General features: G+C 44.0%; 1 protein-coding gene across 48 annotated transcripts in view; it reads right to left on the bottom strand.

The window, feature by feature from the left end:
• Positions 1-23,966, bottom strand: part of FHOD3 (formin homology 2 domain containing 3) — a 508,721-nt gene that overhangs the window by 189,678 nt on the left and 295,077 nt on the right. For 25 of the 48 annotated variants that reach the window (XM_054243584.2, XM_035269718.3, XM_054243586.2 and 22 more), the window contains exons 7-9: positions 15,087-15,198; positions 8,233-8,327; positions 2,249-2,269 (exon numbers count right to left, since the gene is read on the bottom strand). In XM_054243584.2, coding sequence (XP_054099559.2) covers positions 2,249-2,269; positions 8,233-8,327; positions 15,087-15,198 — 228 coding nt within the window. The remainder of the gene's footprint in view (positions 1-2,248; positions 2,270-8,232; positions 8,328-15,086; positions 15,199-23,966) is intronic. The other 23 variants (XM_054243585.2, XM_035269719.3, XM_078347990.1 and 20 more) reach the window with 1 other exon arrangement.

Genomic DNA, 23,966 nt, shown 5'->3' with positions numbered 1-23,966 from the left:
CTCAGAGCTGGAAGGAGGCTGAGATTTACTGCAAGCCCCTTATCTTATACAAGAGGGAGAGAAGGATAAACGCCTGAGGCAACAGGAAGTTACTAAAGACACTGGGATAAAACCCTGGTCTCAGACCTGCCATTCCAGTCTCAGCCTTTAGTCCCTACTTAGTTCATTATCTTTGCATTTCTGAGAACAAGATGTGCATTCTAAAATTATTCTAAACCTGATAACTTGCCTAGGAAGAAATAAGACCAACACTTTCGTAAAGATCACCTCACAGCACCAACTTCTCTAACTCTTCTATCTTGGGGCTATTAGTGTTGGAAAGAAGGTCTCTATTCATAACTTGAATAATGGCTTTTTCCTTTTTGAGCTGAGCAGAGGACACAAGTCACTGCCATTGAGATCAGAAACGAATGAAAACCAAGTGTGATGTGACAGTCTAATTATTCAAAGCCCCAAAAGGGCACAAGGCAGGAGGCTGTGCATCTGAAGCCATGATAAATAGGTGTTCACACTTGGGCCACCACGTATGACAGCACACACCAGTATCTGCAGGCACCAGGCTGACCACATCGCACTGGCAGGCAATAATGGTCATTGGGGTTGCCCCCAGCTTCCAACACTGATTGAAGAACTTCGCATCATTCAAAGAATCCTATCATCCTTTGCTTTTAGTGAAAACTCTAGAATTTATTAAAAGCTGAGAGGGAAATGGCAATACTGGGCCTGGGCATGGTGAACAACTAGAGATGCCCCAACTGCCAGCTGACTCTGCAAAATGCACAGCCTGAGGGACACAGGTGAGGGGACATCTAGTGTCAGAATTAAAACTTCCTCCATAGCGGCGCAGGGGCCAGCCCCAGGCACAGAGAGAGGCCGCTGGTCGTTTCTTCAGCTCTGTTTCCCTACCTTCCTCTTTTGCTTTCTCCTTGCTGGGAGTCAACTGAAGATCTTTCACTCAGAAGTTTCCAGGAGGTTAAACTGCTAAACCTAATCCCCATTGCTTTACCAAGTCTAACCATAAAGGGTGGGGGAATCACTAGTAAATAATTTAAAAATTAGAGCTACAGAACTAAGCAGGGGGCAGGCACAGTGACTCACACCTGTAACTTCAGCATTTTGGGAGGTTGAGGCAGGTGGATCACTTGAGGCTAGGAGCTCAAGACCAGCCTGGCCAACATAGTGAAACCCAGGCTCTACTAAAAATACAAAAATGTAGTGGAACATGGTGGCACATGCTTGTAATCCCAGCTACTTGGGAGGCTGAGGCACAAGAATCACTTGAACTCAGGAGGCAGAGGTTGCAGTGAGCCAAGATCACATCACTTCACTCCAGCCTGGGCGATGGAGGAAGACTCTGTCTCAAAAATAAAAACCAAAAAGAACTAAAAAGACTCAAGAAACTCTTGCCCCTTGCTGAGTAATAGGCCCTGAACTAAGTGTATCAGCAGGTCATTTGTCATTTCTGCTGTGAAAATGTGGGCTTGAGCCAAGCCTGCGTACTATCACCTTTCCTGCAGGCTGCAGGAGAGATGATAGCCTTCTGCCACTCACAAATGCAGCTTCTTTTTCCACCTGTGCAAGAGGGTGCTATACATCCTAAAAACACATTTATCTTTTGCTTTTTTTTTTTTTTTTTTTGGCTGATTCTCCAGTATGCTCAGCAAATTGTACCACACTCTCATCTGTCCCTGGGCCTCCCCTCCCAGTTCCACCCTGTGGCCTCTGCTATAAGTTGTCCACCTCTGACAAAAAGATGGCAGCTTCACCAGGAAAGTCTGCAAGGCAAATGTTTCCTGACGCCTTTACCCTCAGACACTAAAGGTGCCCAGCGTAGCCGCCTGACACTTGGTATCTCTCCTCCCGTTTTTTTTTCTCAGACTTTGTCTTGACGAGGCATTGACAAGTAAATCTTTACAGATCTCTCTCAGAGGGGGAAATTCTGTCCTACCAGACACTCTTCCCCTTCTCTGGGTTTTCACTGATTCCATCAAGTCCTTCTTCTAGGATAAAACCATTGTGGCAAAGCCTGTACATGAATGTTCATAGCAGTGCTATCTGTGGAAGCTAAAAGCTATAAACACACAAATCCCCTTCAATAGGTGAATGGGTAAGCAAATATGCATCTCTACAAGGAATACTACACAGCAGTGGAGAGGAGTTAATATATTGCATATATTAATATATGCAATCAAAGATGAATCTCAAAAGGCATAATACTGCTAGAAGCCAGCCTCAGAGGGTTACTTACTGTATGATTCCATCTGACATTCTTGGAAAGACAAAATTACAGTGATAAGAGAACAAATCAGTGGTTTCTCAGGATTATATATAGGAGGTCAGAATGTCACTGTAAAAGGATAACATGGGGCATATACTACATTATTATTATTCTGTATTCTAATTGTGAAGGCGATCGATCTCTATGTATGTGTTACAACTCATATAGCTATTTTCTATAAGAAAAGGTGCATTTACTGCATCATAATTGTTATGGTTTGGATGTGCCCCCCAAAGTCATGTGTTGGAAACTTAATCCCCAATGAAGGAGTGTTGGAAGGGAGAACCTTTAAGCAGTGATTAGGCAATGAATAGATTAGGGCTGTTATCTCAGGAGTGGGTTAATTATTGTGGGAGTAGTTTCCTGGTAAAAGGGTGAGTTCAACATCTTACCTTACCTACAACCTTACCCCCCCACCCCCACCCCAACCCCGGTATCCCACTACTGGAGAGCACAGAAAGAAGGGCCTGGCCAAATGCCAGAACCTTGATATTGGACTCCCATACTCAAGAACTGTAATACATTTCTTTCCTTTATAAATTACCCAGTCTGTGGTGTTCTGTTATAGCAACACAAAACAAAGATATAAAATTGGTACAGAGAAGTGGGGCTGTTGCTATAACAAATAACTGAAAATGTGAAAGCAGCTTTGGAATTGGGAAATAGGTAGAGGCTGGAAAAATTTGGAGAAGCAAGCTAGAAAAAGCATAGATTGCCCAGAGCATTATCTGGTTGACTCTGGTGGGAACTCAGAAGAAGAAAATAGCTGTAGGACAAGTCAGAGCCTTCTTAGAGATTGCTGAAGTGGGGGTAGAAATACAAATGGTAAAGCCAATTCTGAAGAGGACTCAGATGGAAATGAGGATCAAGGTATTAGAAACGGGAATAAAAGCCATCCTTGTTTTAAAGTGGCGAGAACTTGGCTGAACTATGTCAATGTCCTAGGGCTCTAAAGAAAGACAGAATTTAAGAGCAATGAACTAGGATATCTGGTGAAAAAAAAATTCTAAGCAAAATAATGAACAAGTTATATGATTACTTTTAACTGCATATAGTAAGATGCAAGAGGATAGCAGTGATATAAAAGATGGAGTTTATTAAATGAAAAAAATTGGTAAAAGTCACAGCCTGGCCATGTAAAGAGTGAAAAGGCATCTTTTGGAGAGCAAACCAAAGGCAGGACCAAGTGACCATTTGCTAACAAGATTATAGGATGCATAGAAGGGAGTCAGTGTTACTCACCAAGAAGATGGAAGAAAAACTCCAAAGGCATTTTAGAGACCTTGCCTTGAGGTCTCTGAAATGGTACCAGCAGTATCTCAGCATTTCCTGCTCAAGACCACTTAGGGTCCTGCTCCCAGAATTCTGGTGTCAGACTTTTTGGCCACCCAGCTGTGACTCGAGCAGGCCTTACTGCTCTGGAAGGTCCAAGCCATGAAATACCTGGTGCTAATTCTACAGGTGTGCAAAATACAACAGCCATGGAACCATGGTGGCCTCAACCTAGATCTAAAAGAAGTTGTGGACAGCCTAGGGTCCCAGGAAGAGACTTGTCATAGGGGTGAAGCTACTGTAGAGAATCCCCATTAGGGCAATGCCTAGTGGAGCCATGGGAGTGAGGCAGCCCCCAAGACCCCAGAACTGTAGAGCTACCAGTATGCAACTCCAGCCTGGGAAAGCTATAGGCATAAACTCCCACCCAAGAGAGCTGAAGTGTGGGCTAAGCCCAGCAAAGCCATAGGGATGGGGTTGCCTAAGGCCTTGTGGGCCCAACCCCAACCCCAGTGTGCCCAGGATGTGGGACATGGAGTCAAAAGACATTATTCTAGTGTCTTAAGATTTAATATCGTTTTCTCTCTTGGACTTTGGACTTAGAACTAGTTGCCCCTTTCTTCTTGCCTATTTCTGCCTTTTAGAATGTGAACATCTATGCCAGTTCCAACAGTACATTTTGGAAGTAGGTAACTTGCTTGATTTCAGACCCATAGCTAGAGAGAATTTGCCTCAGGATGAATCGTGCCTTGAGTCTTACCCAAACCTGATTCAGATTAGACTCTGGATTTTGGATTTTGACTTCATACTGGAATTCATTAAGACTTTGGGGCTACTAGAATGAAATAGATATATCTTGTTCATGAGGAGGACTGGGGACCAGGGGCAGAATGCTATGGTTTTAATATATCTCCCAAAGTTCATATGTTAGAAACATAATTCCCAAGGCAACAGCATGAAAGGAGGTAAATTGGATGGATGTCATTATCTCAGGAATTACTTACTGCAGGAAAAGGTTCCTAACAGCATACGTTTCATCACCTTCTCCTCTCTTTCCTTGCAGCCCTGCAATCTCCTTGCCCTCTACCATGAATGAGACAGCAAAAAGGTCCTCACAAGATGCCTGTACATTGATACTTTGATATTGAATTTCCCAGCCTCCAGAACTGTGAGAAATAGATTTCTTTATAAATTACCCAGTCTGTGGTATTCAGTTACAGCAACACAAAATGGACTAAGAGAATAGTTTTAAAACAATAAAAGTAGATATAAAAACAAAGGCAAATACTCAGCATATAGCATCCAGGTTCATCATCCCCTAGCCCCACTGAAGAGCTCCTCTCCCCACGGTTCCCTGGAGTCCTGCTTTCCATGAACACCCTAAGCCAGCCCCACAGTAACCCCTGTTGTTACTCGTTCTACCTCCCACCCCCAATCTGCTTCATCCTATTTTATAAGGTAATCAGTTTGAGAACAGTAACCAGGATAGGACTTAGTGTCATTGTTTTATCACAGAAATATCCATTTTTTAAATTCCATGTTATAGGGGCTTTTATTTTGTTGCAATCGATAGTTAGAAACCACTCAAATTACAATATAATTTCCCAGATTTTACAGTCTGAATGTTTTCCAGACCCATATTAACATTTTATTTTGTTACTTTGTTTGGTATCTTGGAGGAGTTTACTCACTGGGCAAGACGCATTACCACAATGCAACAAAACAAAACAAACCCAGCAGAGTGCTGGTGGCCTCTTGACTTGTTTAACCCATTTATGCTGGAGGTTGCAAATTTTTGTGTGTGAAAAATCAGACCTTGGTGATGACCTTGAGCAGTAGGATATAAATGACTCCTACAAGCTTACCGTTCCAGTAATGGAACACTAGGCATAAATGGGTTAAGGAAAGGATTACATTTGAATGAATTTCCTCAAGGATTTTTCTGGATGTCTCCTTGGCCAGAACTAACAAAGGATGAGAAAGAACTGCCAGAAGAGAAAGAGTAAGTGAGGAATTTCTGGACATCAAATGCCACAGCATGCCAAGCAGAGGGTGACAGGCCCTGGGTGTCTGCCAGTGATAAGCAATAAAGTACCCACAGTGTGTGGGTGCTGCTATGATCATAAGAACATCTGGGCATGACCTTATCAACAAAATAGATAATTTTATTTAATCAATAAAATAAAATTACAGTGTGTAACACTCTACCAGGGTGAAAATTCCATTTTTGCTGAATTCAGTGTTTACCAAAACAGTGTCAGTGACCAAAAAGGACAGGAAATAGATGACCTTAATCTTTAGATACCAACAGAAAACTGCTTCAAATCAAGTGGTAAAACAAGCTCAAAAGAAGATTTGAAAATAAAAGCATAATTCCCAGGATTATACTTTAGAAAAGTTGCGCCCATTTCCTACCAGGGTTAGAGGAGTTTCCTGTGTGTTCATCAACAAATGATACTTCATTAAAAAGCAGTCATTGCCAATATGTCCAGGGGAAAATGTCTTACTGCTTTTGCATGTATTTCTTTTGATCTTAGTTGGTTTCATGTCTTTCATTTTTCTACTGAGTTCACAATGTATTTAGGGTAGTATCATTTTCTAGCTTTCTTTTTGTAAACCATCTCTCAGTTTGTCATTTTCATTTAGTTATAATTTGTGATTTTCATTTTGCAAATAAGAGCTTTTAAATTTTTATGCAGTAAAATATTTAAATCTCTTCCTTTGGAACCTTTTTCACTGGTTTTATTATTAAAATAAACATTACCAACCAGAGACTAATTAGCCTTCATCTCTTTTTTTTTTCCTACAGTTTGATATGTTCCATTAAATGCTTTAAGCTCTCTGGGACTTATTGTGGTATACGGTCAAAGCATGTTTTTGTTTACTCCCATTTAACAACACCTCTCCAATCAGTAACTAACCTGTCCCCACCAATATTAACTGCACAGTGAGTTGTTCTGTACCGAGGCCTGTTTCAGAGCTCCTCTGCACCAATCATCTGCCTGCTGAGGAAAGGGCCAGACTACATTGTTGTAATCCTCAGAGTTTGCATAACATTTTACTATCTAGTAGGACAAGCTGCTCTTCGTAATTATACTGCTTTCTACAAATTTAACCCCAGTTTATCAGGGAAAATGTTTCTCTGGTCCCTTTTTCCAGGAAGGGACTCTGGATCTTTCTGAAGCCCTCACCATCACTACAGATGGTCCTGCAGGCTCATGCCCAGTGTGAGCATGTACGGAAAGCACAAAAAAGGTCTATGGGGTGGCTGATGAGGTGTCTGTGCTCTGAGGCATGAAGATTCAAATAGAGAAACTTCAGACCTGAGACTGGGCCTGTCCAAGTCAGCATGGGTTCTCTTGTTTAAGAGCAGCATCTCTGGGGATGGGCACCAAGGACCAACACTGCCCTACAAGGTGGTAATCAGGGAGGGATGAGACAGGAGGAATGAGAGCACAAGGTGTGGTCACCATCACATGAGACGAGTGGGACCCCCCCCGGGATTCCCTATCTCAGCCCAACAGTCGGACTTCAATATGCAGTGGAACATGCGTACCCCGTGTCTTCCTGACTTGTGAACTATTTTCATAGAGTAAAAACTTCATAATATACTTTCTTTCAAGGAAAAATGATTTTAAAACATAATTTTGGCTGAGTACAGTGGCTCATGCCTGTAATCTCAGCACTTTGGGAGGCCGAGGTGGGCAGATCACCTGAGGTCAGGAGTTCAAGACCAGCCTGGCCATCATGGCAAAACCCCATCTCTACTAAAAACACAAAAATTAGCTGGGCATGGTGGCAAGTACCTGTAATCCCAGCTATTAGGGAGACTGAAGCAGGAGGATCTCTTGAACCTGCAAGGTAGAGGTTGCAATGAGCTGAGATCATGGCACTATACTCGAGCCTGGGTGACAGAGTGAGACTCCATCTCAATAATAATAAAAGTGATAATTATTTTAAGGGGCCAACTTGATAGGAAAAGCAGTCATGAAATTCTGTCACCTTTCTGGTTTACTAGAAACGGCCAAAGCATGAACACATGCAGGCAGGCACCCACAGGGCTTCATAAGCACGCATAGCTGCACACACACCCACTCTACATGTCGCATGAAGAATTTTCTCCTTTAGTGTACGCTGCAGCTGTGGTTCCAGCCACCAGGAGGGAGTCCACATGGTGTATCTCTTACTGAGAGGGAAAATTTTAGATTTTCACAATATATTAGTTCCCTATGGCTACTGTAACAAAGTATCACAAACTAATAGAAACTTAAAATAATAGAAACTTATTCTCTCATAGTTTGAAAGATTAGAAGTCTGATATTAAGGTGTCAGCAGGGCCATGCTTTCACCTTAGCTTAGAAGGCTCTACAGGAAGTCTCTCTTTGCCTCATCCTCAATTGGCAGCCAGCAATCCCTGGCATTCCTTGGCTTGTGGGTGCATCATTCTGACCTCTGCCTGTACTCACGTGGCTGTCTTCCTTTCATGTTCACGTAGTCTTCCCTTATGTCCCTTTCCCTCTTATAAGGACACAGTCATGCTGCATCAAAGCCCACGCTAATGACCAGATTACATCTGCTAGGACACTATTTCCAAATAAGGCCACAAGCACAGATACCTGGGGCCAGGACTTTAACATATCTTTATAGGTGACACAATTCAACCCATAACACAGTCAACCAACCTTGTTCACCAAAGTCATTGCATAAACCAGTAGCTCTGTGTCAACTCCATCTTTTTCCTCCAGGATTTCCATGATATTTGACCAAGGTTTGACCCCTATGAGTAAAGCAAAAACCATTAGAAACAGCGATTCATCAACATTCTTTATCCAACTCGCATCACAGTTTATCATCCAAGGACTTATCCAGTGATGGCAGTATCTCTCAGTCATCAAATTTCAAAATATGACACTATCTTTAGGATGGATTTGAGCATACTTCTGAGAATATATCTTAATAAGGATCTCTATCTCACATCATCCTTGTTCTTTTGACAAGAGCATTGTGTATGCTTCCATGTCTGGATGCCTATCTACTTGCTTGAAAAGTTCTTTATATCAAATATGTAATTTTTAAAAATCCACTTAATGCAACTCTGTAGGTCATACATTTCCCCCAGAGCAGAAAACTCTTGGTAACTATTCTATGAATATCCATCAGCAAACAAGGAAAGGGGATGTGGAAGATCTTAACATCCCTCTAGAAGTGACTCCAAGAAGTAAGTGACATGCCAGTCTAGCAAATATCTCAAGAATGGAAGTATATTACATCTATTCCATCAAGGCACAAATACTGTTTAAGTATCAAGTAGGTACAAGATCTAGTGAGCAGCTGCCCTCAATAGGTTTACAATCTAATGGAGCAGCTAGCCATAAGCACAAGAACAGACACCAGCACAGAGCAACATCTGAGACATGTCCAAGCCAGCATCTAAGCCTGTCACTGTGCAAGTGAGCTCTCTTGCAACAGGGATGATTGCAGAGGGCTTGGCACAAGAGGTGGCTTCTGCCTGGGCTCTGCAGTTGAAGGTTCATGGTGGTTACTTCCAGTATCCAGGACGGGCAGGAGAGCACTTCACATTCACATTCAGGACCACTAAGCCAAGGGCAAGACCACAAAGTGGGGACACAACAACTTGACATGGTTTTCTCAGCCCAAGATGAATATCTGAAGTGAAGCGAAATAAGAATTGCCTTGCCCTTGGCTTGGTGGTTTGCAACATGAAGCTCTTTCCCGCTTTCTCTATAAAGATCTCAAAGGGATACTGCTTATTTTTGCTTGAGAGAAGTAAACTTGGAAATAACCTAAATACAGTAGTTTGCAAATGCTGGTCCTTGGATGGGTTGTGTCGGAGCTGATTTTGACCTTGTAAACAAAAGTTCCCCAAGGACCGAGGTAGTATCTGTCTTGTTGATCTCTGTGCTCTTAGGACAGTGCCTGGCATATAGTATGTGCTCAGTAAAATGTCTGCTGAATAGAGAATGGAGATGCCTTCTCTGAGAAGGCATGAAGTGGGTCAAGCTGGAGCAATTTTAAAAGAACCAGGAGGCAGATGCACACGGTAAGGAAAGCAGAGAAGACAGCATTTAAGAGGATTAAACAAAGAATAGGCTCCTACTTACTACAAGATGTCAAAGACACAAATGTAGCTCAATGTGGAGATCTTCTGTCATTCCTAAGTTCACAGAAAGCCTTTTCCTCTGGCTAAGTTGCCCAGCCAGTCAGAACTGGGCAGTCTTCTATGCTAACTGAGCATGGAAATCTTCCTTGCTAACTGAGCACAAAGACATGTTCTTTCACCTGCTAACTACTGAGTTATCTACTTGCTGACGCTGATCATCAAACTGCTTGGAAGTCCACACCACAGTGTAGTTGTTCTTCCAACCCCCACAAAATAACCATTTGAGCCCTCAAGACAGTCAATCAATATGATCAGTGTGCCTTGGGTCTCACTGTCGGGGTGTAGTTTAAGAGATCTGGATGCCACCACTTGTGTTTATAACAGGGGCAGCTTCTAACATTCACACTTTGTTTCAAACTTTGGCATAAAACACATGTTCTAGTGAGTTACCCATGCATGGTTCAAAGGAAGAATGTTCAGGGGAGAAGTTATCAAAACTAAGGATTTCTAGTGGTGCTCATGGACCCAGACTACTTCTGGTTTGTTACTTCGGAGCCAAAATGCCAAACAGGGCCTGGGGGAGCAAAGGTCAAGGAACCAGCCCAGAGAGAGCTGGGGAGGTAGCCAGACTACGGCCGTCCTCCCCTTAAACAGACACGTGCACATGTGTGCATCTAATCTTTTATAATAAGAACACCCAAACACTGGCTTAATTTAACTGAAAAATGTGTTGTTGAGCTGTGTTATCTGAGTCTCTTAATACCATTTAAGGATTTTAAGTCTGGGAATGTGCATATATTCATATACTGTTAAGATGGATGTTCATTCTTTTTATTGCTTTGGGGCAGAAAATGGGACATATTTACAAGGATGAAGGTGAAAGGGAAGGAACATTTGGTTCAACACAAATAGCACTGGCAGGCCTCAGGCTAAGACCTGTGCAAACACCAGCACTTGCAAGTTTCCTAGGAGCTCCTGTCAGAATTATGTAGTTCACTTACTGCCATCACTGCCTTTGCTAACTCCCTACAGTGTGTGTGTGTGCGTGCGTGTGTGTGTATGTGTGTGTGTGTGTGTATATGTGTGTGTGTGTTTTGTGGTGGAGAGGATTCCTATACTGGAATCACAAACCATATGATGCTATCCCTTCACATAACAGAGAAAGAAACTGGACCCCAAAGAAGTGGAATGGAGAGGCTCAGGAAGTTCACCTGGAGCTCCTAAGGTCTCTGGAGTGACTGTACCCACCTTGTAGGATTACTGAGAATTGTCATTGGAATAAAGCACTTTGTCTTTTTTCCTTAGCGCTGCTGGAGTGCATTAGAAGACAATACTTAATCACTGTCATCCGTCTCTCTCCAACTCCACCGCCTCTCACCCCCACCCAAAACACTGAAGTACAGGTTCTGTGAGAGCCTTTTTCCCTGATGACTGCAAGCACACAACTGATATTCAAATACATGCCAAATAAATGGGTCCTATGTGAAAACTGTTTAGAGTTGTGTCTGTTACATGGCAGATACCTAAATATCAGTAGCCGTAATTGTAATGGTGGTGGTAGGTGAAGACACCCAGTTTACCTCCAGGTGGACCATCTGCACTGACTCCCTGGCTAGCCCTCTTAACCCAGATAAATAAATACACAAAATCAATTGCTCAATACCTCCCCCCCCCCCTCACTTTTCTAAATCTCTGCATTAAATCCAAAGGAAACTAAGATATTTAGCTTAGTGCCTCGGACATGGGTTGGTCTAACCCTCAAATAGAAGCTTTTCACAGCACGTTCCATGTCTTTCCACATAATAGATAAACACACTCAATGTGGATGCTGCTGCTATAAATAACGGTGGAAACAGAGCTTGAGTTCTGTCAACCTGATGCTTCTACGCTTTACACGATCTTCACAGATCGACATACTCTTAAGCAGAAGGCAGAGATGGCTGAAAGGCTTGAAAGGATGGCTGAATTTTCTCCCAGCTGATCATGTGTGATACATATGCTTAAGAATTATGTCGTATCTCATCATCTTAACATTCAAATGAAAAACTGAACTACTTCAAAAGCTATGCTGAGCCAAATTAGTGGGACTCAAGATTTACGACAAATTTCAACATGAGTTATCCTCTCTGGTCACTTGCCTCACCCTCTGTGGGAGAGGCAAACTTGTTCACTCAGACGGAAGGACCCCATACCCAGACAGCAGAGGAGTGTCAATCACTTTCCCATCAACCACCACAGGGGAGACCTCAAGGAAAGTGAGTCTCTGACATGGCAAAATGACAAAGCAAGGCTCTCTAAGGGCTCCCAGGAGCATTACTGCCTTTCTCTCTTCCTGCCAGACCCTGGTCACCAGAAAGGGAAAGTGACTTAAAGATGCAAGCAAAGGAAAGGAGATCCAGTGGTCTGATTTTAATACCATACCATGCCCCAGAGATGAACTTGAATCCACCTTATTATCTCGGCTCCTGAGCAAAAGTGCAATTGCCTGTGTCAAATGGAGCATTTTAAATTTTCCTTCTTCATAAACACTGATCACTCCTTAGGATGGACTTGAACCCCTTTGGCTTTTATCCTGCTAACTGGCCCCCTCTTGGCCACAGACCAAACTGCCCACACTGCAGAATAAAGCCTCTGGTGAGCCCACATGCAGCATGTGCGATGTTTGTGTTTATAAAGCAACCAAAGGAATTCATTCTGGACAACTTCATTTACTTTAGGTAGCAATGATTTTTGAGGACTAGTAGTTTTATTGCTGATTTCTTAAATCTGACAGTTTTCATAATCCAAAAGTAACTATTTAAAAAGATAGCTGCTTATTTGTCCATTCGTCCCTGCTGAAGGATGAGTCTAAAGCCACTTTGAGAAGTAAAATTTATAACTTATAAACTTGTACACAAATGGATATGCTCAGTTTACCCTAAATCACCTCTGGCACCTGTCTGCTCTCTCACCCAGTTGAGGGAACTGGAGGGCTGATTCTAAACCCACGAGGAAACACACCTGGAAGTCATGTTGCTCTCTGCACAACACCGTGACATATTTATATGTTTAATTCCATCACGGGATTCATGAGCAATTTTACTAGCAGTAAAATCGGATGATGTTATATGTATGTATTATAAAACCACAGCCAAGACCACACATGTCCATAAAGAAACATGCTATTGAGCCACACGTAACAAGCTATTTCTGAGTTTTTTCCATTAGTGCCATTCCTTTTTTTCAGCTGCTAGTGCTTGTGGCAGACAGATAACAGCAGTTGCCAAAGGTTTAAGAAATTTTTTAAGCAAAAACCACAAAGCCATAAACAATTCATTAGCTGTTTTTTTTTTAAATTTTTGCTAATCAGTAAAAGATGGCCATTGCTTAATGTTGGTGGAAAGACTTGATACAGATGAGAATCTCTGGCTGGGACTATGGACGGAGTCTTGGATATGGCATACAAAGCCCTGGGTTCATCTCAGGATCACTCCCTCAACCAACACAACATTCACCGTATGAGCTATGAAGTCCAAGGAAGGGAACTCTGAACTGCCAGCTCAGCAAAGCCAAAGGAGAACCCCAGGTCATGAGAAGCTGGCCCCTCTAACTCACACCCAGAGCAAGGAAGGGCCCTTGGGTTACCTGAAACTTAGGACAGGAAGACGAAGAGTTTATTAGTTGTCCTAAAGCAACCTCAGAGTTAGGAGAGGAGGTACAAATCCTTCAGGGATGGAGGAGAGGAGCTGCTGCCTACCAGCTGCCAAAACGCACACTGCTGGCCTTGAACCTAATTGACTGGCCTTGGAAAAGCTAGACCTGGTTTCTGTGCCATTCCTTATCAAGGATTCTTGGCTGGCCCCATGATCTGCTCTTAGCCATGAGGGTCTTTCTACCTGGCAGCAGAGGGCAACATGCTGTGGCAGAAGAAACCTGCCTCAGCTTGGGAAACACCTTCCAGACTCACAGGCCCTGACCGTGTACTAGAGTTTGTCTCCCTCACGTACCCAACAAAGGAACGGTGAGTTGCCTCCTGGCCTGCTTTCAGTGCCTAGTGCCAACAGCTGCCTGCATGTTCATGTAGAAAGTATAGGAGCCCCAGTTTAAGGTCCTGGATGCCTTTCATTAACTTTTACTCAAACTTCAAAGACAACCCAAGCTACTTTCCTTCACATTTGGATTCAGCATTCAAAGGTGGATCTGAGTAATGCTAAATCATAGATCCACCAGTTTGAATCAGAAGTACAATTTAGGCCCTTCGTTTTGTTCCTGACACATCCTGGTTGGTTTGTGCCTAAGTGTGTGCACACACACACACAACTATAAGGAAATATACCAACCGGTTAACGGTGATTACCTTTGCTGAGATCAGAAGTGAATCTTTATTGTCTTTTTTAACCTTTTCCCAAGTTTTTAGTAGTATTGTTGTTATAATCATAAAAAGAAAAAATACTGTCAAGTTTTTGTTCCTGAGTCTTTGTGGGGATGATGAGAATAATAATTGAGTCATATTGGGGAGGAAAACAAACTACAAAAGACAAAAGGATAAAAACCCTTTTAATTGGGAAGCATTTTAATTCCAGGCTTCCCAATATCACAGGGTCCAGGGCATGTTATACAGTAACCCAGAGCCGAAGCTCGTTCTTCACCATGTGTTTGCAGCATGCCTGCTGGCTCTGGGCCAGCTGGGGTGATGGGACACCACGCTGGGAGACAGAGACCCTATCCTTGAGCAGAGAACCCCCACTTGTAGAGACAGATGGGCAACACTACCACAGCAGAGAAGGGGTACATATGTGGGTTTTAAACACACATGCCCAAGGTAAGGGGGTGGGGTTGCAGCCCAGGTGGGAGATGGGGGTGGCAGGTGGGCAGGAGTTGAAGGGCAAAGGGCCCCCTCAGGGGAAGGGGAGTGACTTTATGCTCTAGGCACTGGGAAGCCACTGGCAGGTTTTGGATGTGAAAGACCAAACTGTTTTGCAGGGTGGCCAGGAGCACAGGTTAAACGTAGTGAGGGCCTGGGTAAGGCAGGGCAGGGGATAGAGGAGAGGAAGAGGGAAGATTCTAGAAACATCTGGGGATCATAAGCAATGAAGCATAGAGGGGAGGAGGGGGAGGAGCCAGGGCAACCCTGGACAAGACAGGAAGAACAGGAGGCGGAGCTGGACTTCCGTGTTTCGATGGCAGGAGCTGGGTAGAGGCAAAGGCAAGCTCAGCATCTGACCTCTCCCAGGTAAGCCCACAAGCACTTTTCTTTCATTGTCAAACCACACTCCAGCCCTAAACTTTGTGGGTTTACTAACCTCAAAAATGTTTCTTGCAGTGAAAGTCCACCTCTCGGGAATTCTGTTAATTCTTAATTCTGTCTCAAGCATGTAGAATGTGGAAGCCTTAGACACCTTCACCTTCATGGCATAAGGGGACAAGACTACTCACCTCTTTTTGTGTCCACAGCAGTGACAGCCTGAATTAGGAGAGGTGCGTTGGACTCTGAGTACTCCACAAAGACGAGCAGCAGCTTCAGGGCTGTCTTCACCACCAGGCGGAACTGGCAGAAGAGATAAAAACATCACATTGCTGCCAACGAGGCCTTGTGCACCTGAGAGCATCTTCCTAACCGCAGTGGGCACCCAGCGCTCCCCAGATGAGATGCTCTCAGCAATTACACAGATTCCTTCGCACAGCCTCATAGTCCCTCATTAGACACCTCAGAAGGCAGGTGTTAGTACTATCCCTATTGTGCAGATCAGGAAACTGAGGTAACAAAGTTCCCTGTTCTCAGTCATGGAGTAAAATACAGAACCAGGACATGAACCCAGGATGCGTGGCTCCAGAACTCATGCCTGGCAACTCTCCAAACACGAGCATTTGCTGAATCGATTACATCTTCGTTTCACCCCAACTATAACATTGTGAGGTAGGCACAAGCACAGTTCTTATTTTTCTGGTGAAGAAGCAGAAACAGCAGGTTAAACAATTCGTCCAAAGTCACAACAGCTGGCTTGTCAGTGGCCCCATCCCCCTATTGGCAATACGCACTTTCAAGGAAAGAGGGGGCTTATCTTCACTGTGGCTGCAGGGCCTGGAACTGCACTTGGCACAGAGGGAGCTGGAAGGTGCTTGTTGACTGAGTGAATCAGTCAGTGACCAGTTCAATCAATCCATGACCTCTCACCCAGCCCTTGAGCCTCTGTCACTGGCTGTGGCAAATCAGCTCCAGCTTTTTCCTGTGTTCTGCAGCCCGAGGAAAATTCTGTGCCTGTCAGATGCATCTGCCCACATCACAGCGTTAGGGGACATGGGTAGAATTTACAGGTAAGTTTGGGGGCCCAAAGAGGACACTGTGTCGTGCAATCCACAGGGAATAGCTTAAAAACACCAGGCCGGGCCCAGTGGCTCACGTATGTGATCCCAGCACTTTGGGAGGCCGAGGTGGGTGGATCACAAGGTCAAGAGATCGAGACCATACTGGTCAACATGGTGAAACCCTGTCTCTACTAAAAATACAAAAATTAGCTGGGAATGGTGGTGCGTGCCTGTAATCCCAGCTACTCAGGAGGCTGCAGGAGAATTGCCTGAATCCAGGAGGTGGAGGTTGCGGTGAGCCGAGATCGCGCCACTGCACTCCAGCCTGGATAACAACAGCAAAACTCGGTCTCAAAAAGAAAAAAACAAAAAACACCACCCACCCGCAGTCATTCATCCACATTCACGCAACCCCTTTACCCCCTTGCTTCCCTCTCCTCTGCTGTCATACCTACCAAGCACACCATCTGCCTTTTCCTCAATTCCACATCTCTCTCCAGTCAGTGCCCACGTGCTCAGCTCCCCTTTATGAGGAAACTTCTCCGAAGACTTGCTACAGTCCCTGGCTCCGCCTCCTAACTTCTTCCCACAGACTCATCACCACCCCTCAGATTACTCATCAACGCTGCCAGTGGCCTCCACGCTGTCGAATCCACTGGTTACTTCTCGGCCCATTTTTGCTCAACTCTCAGCACCATGTGACAGGTAACTGTTCTCTCCAGAAACAACTTCCTCTCCCTCTGGGCAACCAAAGTCTCCTGAGTGGCTCCTTTTTCAACAGTTCCTTTTGGGTGCTGAGTCTCTCAGTGTGGGAAGATGGCAGACTTCACTCCTCTTTACTCTCCCTCTCTCCCTTCCACACTCTCTCCAGGTGAGTTCATTTAGTGTCCTGGTTTGAAAGTCTACCTAAGACCAGATGATAAATATTGTTCTCCAGTCCTGACCAAACTCCTGAACAGGCGCCATATAACCTCCTGCCATTTCCACTCCGATGCTAACAGATTTGCTGTGGTCAAAACAGAGGTCTCAATTTTCATTCACGCTTACCCCCTTCCACCTACCACTCCCAACCTGCTCCCTCCAAAGCCCCCACCTCAGGACAAGGCTCCACCACCCTGAGCACTGAGAGAGGTTTGCCTGCACCTCCCTCACTCCATCCCCACAGCAAATCCATCCACCAGGGCTGGAAGAGCTCCCTTTAAATTCTGTCTCAAACCTACCAGTTTACATTCTCTCTGTTCATCACCCTGGACCACCACAATAGCCCAAGTGCTTCTGGCCTTGTCCTGCTGAAGTCCATTCTCCAAAATGCAGCAAGAGTGACCACTGCAGCCTCCTGCTCTCAAGCCTCAGTCACTCCCCATCATGCCCGGGGTGCTGCCTGTCCCCGCAGGCTTTCTGTCCTGGCCTCTGCCAAGCCCTCTGACCTCCTTTCCTGACACCCCCATTCTGGCCCAGTGTGCTTCACATGCTAAGTTCTGTAGTTGTGTGAGTGTTTTTCACACAGCAGAGTTCATCCATGATTCAGGGTCTTCTCCTTGTTATTCCTTCTGCCTGAAGCCCACCCGGAACAATTCATCACAGGATTGACCTCATCCTTCAGGTCAGAGAAATTCTCATTATAGAAAATGCCTTCCTGACTCCTTTACCTAAAAGAGCCCCTTGGTCATTATCACATCACTCTGTTACATATGTATGTATTTATGTATTTGTTTATTTGAGACACAGTTTCACTCTGCTGCCCAGACTGGAGTGAAGTGGCATGATCTCAGCTCACTGCAGCCTCTGCCTCCCAGGTTCAAGTGATTCTCCTGCCTCAGCCTCCCAAGTAGCTGGGACTACAGGCGCTTGCCACCATGCCTGGCTGATTTCTGTATTTTAAGTAGACATGGTGTTTTACCATGTTGGCCAGGCTGATCCTGAACTCCTGACCTCAGGCGATCCTCCTGCCTTCACCTCCCAAAGTACTGGGATTACAGGCATAAGCCATTGTGCCCAACCACCTCATTTTTTTTTTTTTTTGAGACAGGGTCTCACTCTGTCACCCAGGCTGGAGTGCAGTGGTGCAAACATAGCTCACTGCAGCCTCAAACTCCCGGGCTCAAGTCATCTTCCCATCTCAGCCTCTTGAGTAGCTGGGACTAGAGGTGCATGCCACTATGCCTGCCTGATTTTATTTAAAATTTTTAGTAGAGATGGGATCTCTCCCTGTTGCCCAGGCTGGTCTTAAACTCCTGGGATCCAGCAAACATCCCATCATGGCCTCCCAAAGTGCTAGGATTTTAGGCATGAGCCACTACAGTAGCCCTTTTTTTTTATCCACATCATTTATCATGACTGAAATTGCTACATACGCTGGTTCACCTACTATGCCTCTGTTGCCCCTAAGGAATGTAAGCTTCATGGCAGCAGAGATGCTCTATCTGACCCACGAGAAGCTGTTCAGTCAGCATATGTGTGAAGGGTAGGCCAGCCCATCCTCCAAATCCATCCCCCTACATTGTGTAGAGTGAGCCTTCCCAGCCCCCAGCCTCCCTTTCTCACCTCATAGCACCCCCCAGCAGAGCCAAGCCCCCCTCCTCAGCCCCACCATTGAGCTGCAGGCAAGCCATGCCTGGGGCTTCCATTCTCGAGGTAACCTCCTCCCCCAACAGGAAGCTGAGTACTTTGGAGTGCTGGGAACTCTTCAGAGAATGTCTACCCTCATAACTTGAGGCCACAATTGCTCCTCAGCTTCTATTCTGTAGGAAGAAACTACATTACAGTGTACTTTTCTCAACTACTCGGTTGGAGGTTGAAGGGCAAGGTATGGCATAATGAGTTGTACTTTGTACATTTAGGGCTGAAGAAATTTCTTCAAGTAAATAAAAAGACCTAGCAAGTTCAGGCTTGGTGACTTCCTCAGTGGGTGGACTATTATTACGTGGTTTAAGCCTCTAAATGCCTTCCCAGGAAAGAACCTGGCTGCTGCCCAACCCACTCCCCCAATTAGCTGGTCTCAGAAGGGCCCCTTCACCCACCTCACAGAGGCTCCCTCTGAACATCTCTGTGGTCATGAGGCCTTGACCAATACGGTCTCAGGCACCCAGCATCCCTAAGTCACTCTCCCATATGTGGCTCTCTAATTAAGAAACCACTGTTTTCTAGCAAAGCCTCATTTTTCTGTTGGTCTCAACATGCCTATTCCTGCCTTTCTTCCCTCTGTGATACAAGCTCAGTTTGGAGTATTTTTGGCAATGTAATTTGATTTTCATTTTTTTAAAATCCCAAACATCTTCTGATTCATAATTTTAGGTTCCTAGGAATTTGGCTTCTATTGAGTTTAAGTTTATGAGGATGTACTTTTGGAAGATTCACTATGTAAATTAATAATAAGCATATTAGTTAAACACTTTAGAAAAAAGAGCACTAAAACATTAATTTTATAGAAATGCATGGTGCTAATTGCAAGCATGTACTAACTCACTGTCAAAATATGTCCTGCAGGGTCCTCCTCAGAATTACCTTACTAGCATTGCTGCATTGACTTGAAAGTAAAAAAGCTACTTTCCATCAAAAGAATTCTACAGACAACCTCATTTATCCAGAAATTATGTATCTGATGCCCTCATGTATCTGGAATATAGTAAAAACCCTTGGAAGCGTGGAACAGCCACAGTGGAGGCCACACACCCATTCCTTCAAGTCCAAAGACACTGGTCACCCCACAGCTCTTAAAAATCCGCCCTTGGTGTCCCTTGCACTTATGTTAGACACATTTTATAATAACTGGAGTGGATATTAAGATTTGCAGCCCACATCTGCTGAGAAGAGACAGACCAGAGAGGACAGTGTTAGGGCAGGAGAGGCAGGCCTGGTGTGGCAGAAAGAAAGAGTGTCACAAACAAGGAGAGTGGAACAAGCTGCATAAATGCCAGAGCACACACCACAGTGTGGCCCAGACACATCAGCAAAGTGTCACTTCAGTCTGAACTGTCTGATTTTCAGCTCTGCCTGGCATGCCTTCATGTGGTAATGAAGGGATCCACTATGACCTACAGGCTCAAGCACCTGCCCATTTGTCCAGCACCAAGAGAAATCAATCAGAATCGATTCTCATTCTTACGAAGCATCCCAGGCCATGGAAGATACAGCAGTCACAAAGCAGTAACACAGGAGTATAGGGCAACGGCAACGAGCAGGCAGCATCAGCATCAGTGGTCTCAAGACAACCAGGCTGGCATGGAGGGAGTAGGTTCCCTGTCTCTGGAGGCTCTGCACTGCCACTTGACAAAGGCTTTGCAGAAGGAATTCAGAGCCTATAGACGGTGGACTGGCTGACCCCATGCAAGGTCCTTTTGAATCCAAGATTCTCTGCTTCTACTTTCAACAACATCTTGAGTGCCAGGTTGCTGAGGACAGATGCAAACAGATAGCATTCCTAGAGGACAGAACTGGACCCAGCCAGCCTTTCCCAGCTTCCATGGAGCAAAAGAACCCTGTGATGGTCTTTGGGCTCCTGTTCACAGAAACAACCCCTCTTCCTTTAGGCTGGAGAAACACACTGGAGCTCTAGATCCAGCCTTTGGGCTTTCTGTTACCTATATCTCCTTTAATTACAATCTAGGAAACACTAGTATTCCATCTTTAGTTGTTTGTTATAATAAGGACTGTGTTTATGTTGTTCTAAAGCATGTAGCTAAAACACAGTATATAACAGGAATCCGAAATAATCCCCTTGTATAAGGGGGGTGCAAAAAGAAGGAACATACAGATGGCTGTCAACGTTTGCACATTTCATAACGATTTGGCACATTTTGGGGGTTACTGAGCTGAGCTTTACTTTCTGTTGCAGCTGTCATTTTGCACTCTCAAAATAAAGGCTACAAGCCTTCAAAGGACCAGAGATACCTCTTGACCCAAGGAAGTAACATTCTTCAAGCCAAGCCTCAGTCCAGGGACTGAACCTCCATATTCTATAAATAACTCAGGGCTCAATGTCAGCTCCGTGCCAGGGAGGCTGGGCTGGAGGGAAGGGCAGCAGGATGGTGTCAACACAGAGTCTTGTTTTTATTTTCCAGGTCATCCCACAGGAAGAGTGTGGAGTTGCCTGTCCAGAACCTGGGTATCTAGACTTCAGATAACATGTAATCATCAAATATGTGGGAAGGTAATAAAAAGACAGTTTCTTAATCCTTTTACACATAAAAACAACCTGGAAGTCCCTTCACATTTTACTGCTAAGAACTATACTTAGCAGGTCAAATATGCTGCTCATTAAGCAAAAATAAAAGAATTCCAAAAAATCTTCAAATTCCTCATTTCTCTTCTAAAAATTCAACAACCCTAAAAAGAAAACAATTTCCAAACCTCAAGACTGAAATTACAAAGGGGGTTGGAAAACCATGCTTCATTCTATTTGTCTCATTTTCCACCAAAACATCATAAACGTTTGTTACATAAATGGATGCTGGTTATTAAAACTGAGTTCGAAAGTGGTAAGATAAGTTGATCTATAAAGCTTTGCCACATTGTTTGCAAGCTCACCAGCACTTTAGAATATACTAGGTATTGCTATAAAGAAAAAAAGATCTCAAATGACTTAAGATACAAACTCTTTAAACATTGTATCCCAATGCCATATACTTACTCTCAGAATTTCTGAGCAAGCAGCTCAGAGCGCATCCTAAAGCCTTCATAACTGGTTATCAAACAGTCCAACAGACATCCCAAACTCCAAATTTCTCTGCTCCCAACCTCTAACAGGTTATCTGTAACATGAGGTGGGTATTATCAGAAATAAAGTACAGACCCAAACATATTAACTAAGTGCAGAACTCTGGGTCTTGGCTTGCAGGTGTCTTCAAGGGAGAGTGTGGAGACCAGGGTTGGTGTATCCGCCAGAATAGGAAGTCATGTACATCCAACCCACGTGGTCCAGCCTAATGGCCTGATGGCCAAGCTGCCTATGGCACAATGCAGTTTGCAGGATTTCCATTATTTGCACAATGCATTACTGCAATTTTCAGTACAGCAGCCAGGTGTAAGCCTGGGTAGCCCTTAGGATTTTACTAGTGAATGGGAAATCTTACAGAATGTAAAATATAGCAAACAACCCACAATAATTTAAATAAATAATAATAAACGGTGCTACCAATTGGCATTTTCTCTATTGAGATAAAATTCTGGGACTTAGATGGAGGTTTTTTACCCCAGAAAAGGCCTAGATGACCAAGTAAATTTTTTTCCTATCTTAACTCTGCTCATCTTTGGGAAACAGGATGCCTGAGGTCAGAAGCTCCCCCTCCTGACAAAAGTGGATCAGACTGGTGAGACCCAGGCCTCAGCTCACTTGACCTCTGATGACTTTCTAACTTCATTAATAATCTAATTCCCATGGAAAAAGACACTCCCACCAGCACTATGACAGTTGATAATCAGAAGAAACCATAAAAGGACAAAAAGAAAAGTGGCATTCCGGTTTCAGAAGTTCTCCCCCCATTTCCGGAAAAGACATGAATATTCCTTCCCTTGCTTTTAATGCCCCAACCCCTTCATTAAAGATGCCCCATATCTGTGACTTCCCGACTCTCTTGAACTGAGGAGTTGATTTATGAACCACGCTCCCACGTCTCAATTCCATGGCCATTGAATAAAGCCTGCACTGTTCGGTGCTCACTTTTGGTTTTGTGTATTGGCTTCACAGCACCTGTCAGGGAAAGGCCCCCTTTTGGGGGGACTGGCTTTGTAAGAGCTTCGTTAAAGAACCATGAATAAAAGTGGAAAAGAATCAGAAAACATCCACTTTGGAGTAGGAGGAGAAGGGCTGGCAGGCGGGGGTTGGAGTAGAGACTGGCAGAAGCCTGTGCTGCTTCTGATTCTCTTGCCCATCCAACTCTCCTAGAAAAAGGTAGAACATCTCTCTTGGAGGAACAGCATGCTGCCTACTTTGGGATTTTTGCATTTCCCCAAATCTTCTTCCAGATTACAGCCACCCACTTCTACTCTTCCTCCAGCTGCTAAAACTCAGCTGGTTGACCTGGGCTACAGGGGCAGAAGAGTCAAAGCTGTACACCTTGTTTCTACTTGCATTCACAAGGATGATACCTCTGTAAGTTAAAATTCTGGTTTATCAGCAAGCCTCTGAAGAATTGAGGAGCCATGATCAGTTCCCTGAAGACGATCATCTCAGCATGAATGGAAGAAACTGCTGCTTAGCCCTGTGCCTGGAGACTCCTCAGCCTGCTGCCCTCTTTGCTGCCGGGCCTGAATCACTGCTCTCTCACTCTGAGTCCTTCCTAAAACAATAACTAGTAAAACTTGCTTTTTCCCTTTCTTCTCCTACTGAGATTATTCTCACTCAGGGTCCTCTAACATATCAAATCAGTGAGAATGAGTGTTCTGCGTACGCACAGCCAAGTGGCCGGCAGAAGAGCAACTGTCCTAAAGAAGAAGCTGGCATTTTACACCCACAATGTCTCCAGCACAAATATTACATGACTATGCCATTAAAACCCATGGAATTTTAGAACTCTCATCTAATAAATGTTGATAAACATGCAAAAAATTCAAACGCAACCTCATTCACTAAGTATATTTTCATGCCATTAGAAACAAAGCTCTTTAAGTAGAGCATAGCATTGGAAACAATTCGATTAAAAGATGAGAAAAGTCAAATGAATAATAGTACATTCATATGACTGTGTATTATGTAGGCATCAAATATTGTGATTTTAAAATATTGTAGAAATGTGGGAAATGCCTATAATATACTCAGAATTAACTGTAAAAAAATTCAAAGAAAAACTAGAAGAAAAAGTATCCCAAAATGATGATCTTTATGTGGTAGTGTTTCTAGAAAATTCAGTAAATGTTTTAAAAAGTTATTTTTTATATCAATATTTCCTTATTATACCAATAAACCTTAACTATTTTCATTTTTTTGAGATGGGGTCTCTCTGTGTTATTCAAGCTGATCATGAACTGGGATCAAGGGAGCCTCCTGTCTTAGCCTCCCCATAGCTGGGACTA

Source organism: Callithrix jacchus, chromosome 13 (assembly GCF_049354715.1).
Source record: "Callithrix jacchus isolate 240 chromosome 13, calJac240_pri, whole genome shotgun sequence".
Lineage (NCBI taxonomy): Eukaryota > Metazoa > Chordata > Mammalia > Primates > Cebidae > Callithrix > Callithrix jacchus.
This window is presented reverse-complemented; position numbering and strand designations above follow the sequence as displayed.